The sequence below is a fragment of the Apaloderma vittatum genome, unplaced genomic scaffold (genome assembly GCF_000703405.1).
Source record: "Apaloderma vittatum isolate BGI_N311 unplaced genomic scaffold, ASM70340v1 scaffold229, whole genome shotgun sequence".
NCBI lineage: Eukaryota > Metazoa > Chordata > Aves > Trogoniformes > Trogonidae > Apaloderma > Apaloderma vittatum.
This window is the reverse complement of record NW_009733334.1, coordinates 211-9,948: the sequence shown is the minus strand read 5'-3', so window position 1 is coordinate 9,948 and position 9,738 is coordinate 211. Positions and strand designations below refer to the sequence as shown.

General features: G+C 39.5%; 1 protein-coding gene across 1 annotated transcript; it reads left to right on the top strand.

Annotated features, from left to right (window-relative positions):
• The first annotated feature begins 5,635 nt into the window (after positions 1–5,635).
• Positions 5,636–6,670, top strand: GPR82 (G protein-coupled receptor 82). Its single transcript, XM_009875824.1, has one exon. The coding sequence runs from the start codon at positions 5,636–5,638 to the stop codon at positions 6,668–6,670; it is 1,035 nt and encodes a 344-aa protein (XP_009874126.1).
• Positions 6,671–9,738: the final 3,068 nt, after the last annotated feature.

Here is a 9,738-nt window from a genome sequence, read left to right as displayed (position 1 = left end):
TTTCACACTTTTACCCTTCAGATTCTCTTCTCCATTCCACCATGGATGAGTGAGTGAGGTGATTTTAACCTGCAGATTGGCATTTTTCATGAAGGCAGACAAGTATCAAATTTTTTGATAACACAACATGGAGAAATTTAATTGAACAACTTCCCTAATGACATCAGTCAATAAAACCATAAAAGAGGAGTGCAACTTACATCGCTGATAAACAAGTGAGAGTCACATTATTCCTGGAATTGGAAAGTTTACATATGGATGCTTCAGTTTAATGCTCTTTTTGAAAGCACCTACAGAATCAGCATGGAGGGAGTTGTGTTACAAATAAAGTATACAGAGAAGAAGAACCCATTGATAACATTTCACCAATTCAAACGATATATTTTCAACATATCCTCTGTAGCACTGGGAACCTTCTGTCAGCCTTTTTTCCATCCATTTCACAAACTGGCAACTACTGAAGGCTCTGTGGAATCCAAGAGAATGGAGAAGGTGCTGCAAAGCTGTCACCGTTCACTGCTTGCAGAGTGAATTGGTAGGAAAAATCCTTGCCCAGAAGTTGTTCACAGACATCATGAGAGTGAGAACAAATAGGGAGATGGGATGAAGGTGGAAAAAGTCTGAACATTCAAACAGCACAATTTGAGCAGTAAGTGCCAAAATAAGAACATGAATGGCAGAGAAATGGCTAATTATGCATTGGAGTACTGCGAAGTGAGAAACTAAATGAGGAGGAAAACAGTTAAGGTTTATTTATACAACTCTTTTAACAATCTGAATAATTTTTTTAAAATACATCACAATATATATTCTGGTACATGCTACCTTCAAAAGTTATCTTGCTTTTTTCTGTAAATGGTGAGTACTGGTTCCTTTAAGTTTGCATACAGAGTGACAGCAAGTCTTTGCACTTCTTACAAAGCAAGGCCAGCTTCTTCATGGAACTCTCAAATCACAGACATAAATGACTGTGCTTTAAAAAACCCAGATTGCTCTTACTTCCACAAAAATTCTCACTAGGTAAAGATATTAACATAAGCACAATCAATAACAAATTAAAAGTCTGACGAAAAGACAGGATCATTTATTTCAGTATAGAAATGTTCATTACGAGCAACAATTTAATTTTGTAGCCATAACTCCCCAGCCCACAGCAATAGAATCTACCTTTTAAGCATCATTTGCTTTTACTGCCACATTTTAGGTTTTTATTTTTGCTTTATAACTTTTGTATTTTCACAAAAGCTTAGAAGAATCTGGAAAAGCTAAAAAGCTGTTACACACAAACATATTTAACTTGGAAAAATCCACAAATTATACTATGGTGCAGAAAAGCAGAGAAAGATTCCTATCTGACTATTATGAATAACACAGTTTTCATGTTAAAAACAGATTTCTGAAGTTTAAAGTAAAAGTTGTCATGACCAGTACAGAGCCACTGCTAGTTTAGAAGCAAATACAATTAAAGACACCTCTGGAAGCTGAACAAAAAATGCCACCAGGGGAAAAACATTAAGTATTTAGTACTAAAGACCAGAAGAATATGAACATCGAAATATTATTTTTGTTAGTACTGTTAATTTCAAGCTTAGTTTTCCTGCTTAAAAGACATTGTTTAACTTGTGTTTTGTCTATGTAAAGCAACTACCCAGAGCCTCTGAAGCACTTAACTTTGCATATTTTATGTTAACGAAAGAATTGAAGCTATAAATGCTACACATCCCCATTTTTATATCCCTAAGGATGCCAAAGAGTTATATTGTATACGTCTTTAACTCAACAAAGAAAGTAGAATCACAGAATAGTGTAGGTTGAAAGGGACCTTAAAGATCATCTAGTTCCAACTCCCCTGCCATGGACAGGGACATCTCCCACTAGATCAGGTTGCTCAAAGTCCCATCCAGCCTGGCCTTGGACACTTCACAGAATCACAGAATGCGTTGAGTTGGAAGTAACCTTTAAAGGTCATCTAGTCCAACCCCCTGCAGTGAGCAGGGATATCATAAACTTGATCAGGTTGCTCGGAGCCCTGTCCAACCTGACCTTGAATGTCTTCAGAGATGGGGCATCCACTACCTCTGGAAGCAACCTGTTCCAGTTTCACCATCCTGACTGTAAAAAATTCCTTCCTTATATCAGTCTAAATCTACCCTCTTTTAGTTCAAAACCATTACCTCCTATACTGTTGCAACAGGCCCAGCTAAAAAGATTGACCCCATCTTTTTTATAGGTTTTAAATACTGGAAGGCCTCATAAGGTCTCCCTTCAGCCTTCTCTTCTCCAGGCTGAATAGCTCCAGGTTTCTCAGCCTGTCCTCTCAGGGGAGGTACTTCCAATCCCCTGATCATCTTCATGGCCCTCCTCTGGACTTGCTCGTGACCTGCTGGCCATGCTCATTTTGATGCAGCCCAGGATACAATTGGCCTTATGAGCTGGTGAGCACACATTGCTGGCTCATGTCTAACTTTTCACCCACCAGTATCCCCAAGTTCTTCACTGCAGGGCTAATCTCTATCGCATCATACCCCAGTCTGTACTGATAACAAGGACTGTCCTGACCCAGGTGCAGGACCTTGCACTTGGCTTGCACATGGTTCACATGGGCCCACTTCTCCAGCTTATCCAGGTCCATCCAGATGACATCCCATCCCTCTGGCATATCTCCCACACCACTCAGCTTCCAGGGAGGGGCATCTACAACTTCTCTGGGCAACCTATTTCAGTGTCTCACCACACTCACAGTGAAGAACTTCCTTATTTAAATCTTTGGGTTTTAACCTTTTGTTCTGTTGAAACCCTTTGTCCCATAACATCTGGGCCTATTTGTTGAACCACAGGGGCAGTTCTAAAACTGGTGAAAATAAATTATTAATGAATGGAAGCACAGACCTGGCTCAAACTTGCCACATATTTTATCATTACCTAGATGAAGCAAGAGTGCACTGTCAGCAAGTTTCCGGAAGACACAAAAATGGGAGGGGTGGGTGACACACCAGAAGGCTCTGCTGCCATCCAGCATGACCTGGACAGGCTGGGGGGCTGGGGAGAGAAAAACCTAATGAAATTCAACAAGGGCAAGTGTAGGGTGCTGCACCTGGGGAGGAATAGCCCCATGTATCAGTATGGGTTAGGGGCTGACCTGTTGGAAAGCAGCCCTGTGGAAAGGGACCTGGGAGTCTAGTGGACAGCAGGATGACCATGAGCCAGCAATGTGCCCTCGTGGCCAAGAAGGCCAATGGCATCCTGGGCTGTATTAGAAGGGGAGTAGCTGGTAGGTCGAGAGAGGTCCTCCTGCCCCTCTACTCTGCCCTGGTGAGGCCACATCTGGAATATTGTGTCCAGTTCTGGGCCCCTCAGCTCCAGAGAGACAGGGAACTGCTTGAGAGAGTCCAGCGCAGAGCCACAGAGATGATGAAGGGAGTGGAACATCTCCCTTATGAGGAAAGACTGAAGGAGCTGGGTCTCTTTAGCTTGGAGAAGAGGAGGCTGAGGGGTGCCCTCCTTAACATTTACAAATAAGCAAAGTGTGAGTGTCAGGAAGGAAAGAGCCATTTGATTAATAAAGACTATTTCTGTTAGAATGCATTTTAATAGAACTATACATTCAAAAGAGGAAAAAATAAAAACAAGGTATAACTAAATCTAACAGGAACAAAAATTAAAGAGCATGCTAACTAATTAGAGCATTATGAACTGATTGTTAATTCTCCATAGCAAGTTTCCCTCACTTTAAATTTAATCTTAAAGGAGATCAGCTATCTAAGCATACATTTTCAACTTTTTTAGTAAAAACAAAATCATAAAATTAATGAGGCCGAACAACAAAATTGACACTAGATCACCAAGGTGGATTCTCACAGCGTATGTTTAAAATGAAAGCAAAACTAACAAAACAAGAACCTTACCAAAAGTGCAGAAGTTTTTATATGGTATTTCCTCTGTTTTCGTAAAGGAACTAATTTATAGCTGTTGAAAAGCTATATGTGACAACCACAAAGACAGAGAAAATTCAAAGGTCTCAAGAAGAGCTAAACAGAATTTGACTGATCTGTGATCAAACCTTGTGGACGAAGGAAATTGTCTTGTGCACGCTTGATAATTTGTACAAAATACTGTTTTTCTCGGACACAGAGTCAGTTTTTCCCAATTGATGCCTAAAACACATCAGAAGAAAGGAAAAGTGTACATTCTGAAAGCCTGCTTATGCCAGAGTGATACTGTTCTTAACTGTGCTTTTTAGATCCAAGTATCTTCATTGCACCAGTGGAGATAAAAAGGACATTACACTGAAAAAAGTCTCTGCAAAGGAAGGTGCCTGCAGCTTGCACAGGTAAGCTTAAAACTACTAATTCTTTCTTCTACCTGATAAAATTTGGGCACTAACACAAAAAAGATCATTTGACTTTTAAATGACTGAATTCAACAATGATTTTTAAAATATAACTTATTGTACTAAAAGACTTTAATACATTTTGGTTCAACAATCCATACGGGACCTAGTGTACCCTAAAATGCAACAGCTATAAAAGTTAGTTTAATTTATAAGTTGTCAAATGTGGCATACAGAATAATTTTTAAAAATGTTTTTACAACTTTTTGCCATCTGATAAACATGGTATCTGGGCTTTTTATCATAGCCACACAGAATCCTCTTTGGCATCTGAGTTCATTTTTTTACAGCTGTTTAAAAGAGAAATTATCAGTCTGTAAGTTTTAAATACGTTAAATTTTTCCATATGCTTTTGTATAGAACAGAAGCTAACTAGGATACACTTCACTAAATAGTATACATACAACAATAAAGCCTTACTTCACTACAGATTAATAAGCTGAAATGCCCGTTTTGATATGCAGTCACTGTATAGAGCTTTGAATTCTTATTTTCAGTCTGGAAATTGAGAAAATACTGGAAACTGAACTTTGAAAAAAAAAAAGTATTGCAGTTTTCAACAACCATTTCACGTGTTTAAGAATACAGACTGAATTGTTTATGCAAAATGTACAAAAAGTATTGCAGTTTTCAACAACCATTTCACATGTTTAAGAATATAGACTGAATTGTTTATGCAAAATGTACCCCTAAGACTAGAGTTCTGAACAAAGTAACATTAGACATAGACACCAGCACAAAACAAATTAATATAGCCAGATTCCTTCACCATGCACAGTTTCTTTTGTACTTAAATGGATGGACAGGATTCTCCTCTGCATTTTTGCAATTAAACTAATACTTTGCACTTATTTTCTTTATTTAACTTAAAATAGTCTAAAAGTGGTTTACAGATGTTACGGAAGACTGAGAAATAAATGAAGACCAAACAAGTTATTGTCAGACTGTAACCTCAACCTTCTGTTTCCTGATTTATTTTATTAGATTCTATGCATGCAAAATCTTTGGGGTTGTACATCAGCCAACTTTTCATCATAAAATCTCAGTGGAAGAGGACACCCAAACAGTAAACTCATGCAAACTTAGTCCCAGAGGACAAACAGCAGTCAGTAACGCTGAAGAGAAGGGGAGGAAAGGGCACAGTTAGATCAAAGAATAAGAGAGATGTTAGAAGCACGCCACAGAAGAATAATTCTTTTAATTTTTTTTCAGCTCTGACCATTCATTCAAGTAATACCAGCATAAATGAGAAATTCAACATGTCTTCTTCAGCCATCATTAGCTACTACTGTAGCCCTGCCAGTCATCTACTCTTTCTTATTTCCTGCTGGAAGTTTCGGAAATATTCTCACTGCCTGGATATTTTCAAGGCAAGTGCCCACCAAAAGAACGCAGTACATTTACTCAGCAAATCTTGTTGCTGCAAATCTACTTGTGTGCAGCACAATGCCTTTTCTGGCTGCCTATTTTGCAAGAGGGTACCAATGGACTTACGACTCTGGAGCATGCAGAATAGCAAATCACCTTGGGACTCTCATTATACATGTCAGCATGTATGCTACAATTATAATTTTATGTTCAACTGCTCTAAGTCAGTATGCAACACTGAGGAAAAACAGCGACACACAATACTCTCAAGCAGCTAATGAAACCTTTTACAGATGCGTACTTGAAAAGTTTTGTCAGTCAAAATTTGCTAAATATTTCTGCATCATCATATGGCTTACTGTGTTCTGCATAACGGTATTAGCTATAGCATATAATGTCCAGGTAGAGTCTACAGAAGAATTTCAGAGATGCTACAGTGTCAGAGTAGAAATTGGTGACTTTAGCACAATGATTGCAGCTTGTTTTGCCACTGCATGTTTTTTTGTATCCTTTATAACAGTTTTGTTGGCATACTATTCTCTTACCAGGCATCTGAGTAAAATACAAAAAAATACCTGCATTGAAAAAAGACATCTAATTTACAGCACAGTGAAAAGAAACATTCTTGTCATCCAGATGATATTAACGATCTGCTTTCTTCCATATCATATTTTTAGGCCAATTTTTTATGTACTGCGTACAAGTAACGACTGCCCACAGTTAAACTACCTAGTGGAGATTAAAAATTTCCTTACTTGTCTTGCTGCTGCTAAGAGTAGTTTAGATCCTGTTATAAATGTTTTATCTCACAGACGGGTTAAGAAAAGTCTGTATGGCCTGTTTACAAAATCTACACCAGAACATGACAAACGTAAAGCTGATATTTTCACTCAAGAGACTCTTGAAATGTGAAGGAATGTGGAAAGATTTTAGTAGAATGTAAGTAATAGTAAACTCATTTTAACTACCTATAAGTAGCCTGTAATATGAAATAGTAGATATTTAAATAAAATATTACTTGTATTTTTTTTTAAACTATCTTGCTGGCTACATCAACATTAGCCATAATAAATACCATGCATGTATCCAAATGAATCCAAATAATTTACACAGTGAATCATGTATTTATCCACGCAATGCACAACACATTTTGTTTGACCTATGAACAGTGTCTTCTACCTGAATAATCAAGGAAGAAGGCAGAAACCAGGCTGAAGTTGAGGACCCAGTTGTCTTTTACCATCAATAGAAGAGTCTCGAGTTATGGATATGGGTTTGCATTATAAAAAAGGGCTGAACAAAGCTACTTCAAAGGTGGATTAATACGTTCTGCTCCAGAAGACACCTTTTTCACAACTTTTAAAACCCAGAACATTTATACAAGAGTGCATAAAGCACAAAGTATCTACTGAATTGCAACATACCTTTCCAATAACATATTTGACAGCAACCTCAGGAAGTTTGCCAATGACACCGATCTGTGTGGTGCAGCTGACACACTGCAAGGAAGGGATGCCATCCAGAGTGATCTGGACAAGCTGGAAAGGTGGGCCCAGGCCAACCTCATCAAGTTCAACAAGGCCAAGCACAAGGTCCTGCACCCAGGTCACGACAATCCCAAGCACAAATACAGGCTGGGTGATAAGTGGATTGAGAGCAGCCCCGCAGAGAAGGACTTGACGGTGTTGGTGGATGAAGAACTGAACACGAGCCAGCAATGTGTGTTCACAGCCCAGAAATACAATTGTGTCCTGGGCTGCATGAAAAGAAGCATGGCCAGCGGGTTGAGGGAGATGTTTCTCCCTCTCTGCTCTACTCTCACGAGACCCTAGCTGTAGTTCTGTGTTCAGCTCAACAGAAGAAGGATATGTTGAAGCAGGTGATGATCAGGGGGCTGGAGCACCTCTCCTGTGAGGACAGGCTGAGGGAGTTGGGGTTGTTCAGCCTGGAGAGGAGGAGGCTCTGGGGAAACCTTATAGCAGGCTCCCGGTACTCAAAAGGGGCCTGGCGAGGGACTATTTACAAGGGTGTGTAGCAACAGGATGAGGGTTAACCGTTTCAAACTGAAATAGGGTAGATTTAGATTAGATATTAGGAAGAAACTCTTTTCCGTGAGGGTGGCAAGACGCTGGAACAGGTTGCCCAGAGAAGCTGTGGAACCCCCCTGCCTGTAAGTGTTCAAGACCAGGCTGGATGGGGCTTCAAGAACAGCCTGGACTAAAAGGAGGTGTCCCTGCCCACGGCAGAGGGGTTGAAACTAGATGATTTTTAAGGTCCCTTCCAACTCAAACCACTCTATGATCTGAACATACAATAATATTCAGTGAAGAAATAAAGGATAAAATGCATACATGCAGCTATGTCCAAGCTCTAGTACTCCTTATGTTTAAAAATAACTCCAACAAGATAAATCACTGGAATTTCCACGCTTCTAGTCTAATCTTCTGAAGTAAATTGTATGGTTTAATTTGGAAGACGTAAAAGCTTCTTATTTGCTGGTATACAAGATATATTCAGTGATAAACATTTAATGATCCTCAACAGTGAGTAGTGCAAAACAGGTGTTTTGTTTTGGTTGGGTTTTTTTTTAATTGTAGAAGTTAGGACATAGTGATGATGTATGTAGAGTTTTCAATTATTTAGAGTAATTTCTGTAGAAGTCACTTGAGATTACCTAATGGTCTTCCCCCTTGTACAATCTTCTCTGCAACTGAGATCAAGAGAAGTTTATTAGTGTGAAAAATGTTAGAAAATACTAGGTATTCTATGAAATCCTATCACTGATCCAAAACTTCCCAATAATAAGCAGTGAGCAATTCTATCTTCCCAACCCTACTACTGAGTTCCATGACAGCAGACACAAAATATTAGGTCTTCTCTAGAAGGGACCCCAAGACTTCACATCACCTGACAGCTGCTTTGTGTTCTGCAGAAGTTAAACAAGGTAAAAAAGACAAAAAAATCACAACAATGTAGTTTTCTAATGAACGCAATGCTACTTGCGATAATTGCTTCTTTCACAGGATTCCCATGTGATGTTTAGCATACAACTTAGAGAAAAACCTGACATAGGCAGCTTCAGGGTTTAATCCTACAAAGTGTTGTTGCTCTGCAAACACAGGCCTTGAGCACGGGAAGCTGGTTTGTGCAGGTCGGTATCTGGCTGAGCGTAACAACCAATGGCAAAGTCCCTACAAGCAGGACTGAAGTGAGCAGTTTATATCCTCCAGACTGTCCAGTGCTGCTAAGATGAGTGGGTGAGTAAAACTGTTCATTACGATGTATTCTTTTGCACAGGCCCAGACTGAGAATCCACTAATTCAGCTCATATGCTAAACTTCCTGCACTACTTAGACATCCTGATGCCAAAAGAGAAGTTAACAGGTGACTTGTGTAATAAATAAAATAATTCACTTCCTTATAAGGGAACACAAAATCCTAGGGCAAATACGCTTCTCAGTAAAACTGCCTCTGGATACCCAGCAGCCAGCTAACAGTATGTTGAGAAAAGGGCAGGACAAAACAAGAATAGAATGGGGACTCTGAGGCAGTAAGCATATGTACAAGAGCGCGGCAGCAAAAGTACTGCCTGAAGAAACACTGAAGAAAAAGTACTGAAAGTTTTATTCTTGGAGCCTCTTAACTTCTGCATTTCTGGGGGATCCATGCGAGCCGACGAACAGCACACCAATATGATGTTGTGTAACGCCAAGTTTATTCCACTCAGAAGGCTACTTTTATAGTACAATTAGTTCCTTACATGCGTACAGCACGAGTTAAGTGTTACATGATTGGTCGTATACCCTGTCCATGCACTGGTTACATGCTACTGTCCAGGTGGCGAGCACGCACCTAACTAGTCACTGTGATAGGCTCTTGTGCACAGCGTCAAATCTCCTGATTCTCCTGGCTTACTTTCTTATCTGAGATGCTCCTAAAAGCTGCATTGTCTTCAGTAGTTTCATAATTATCTGTCTCAG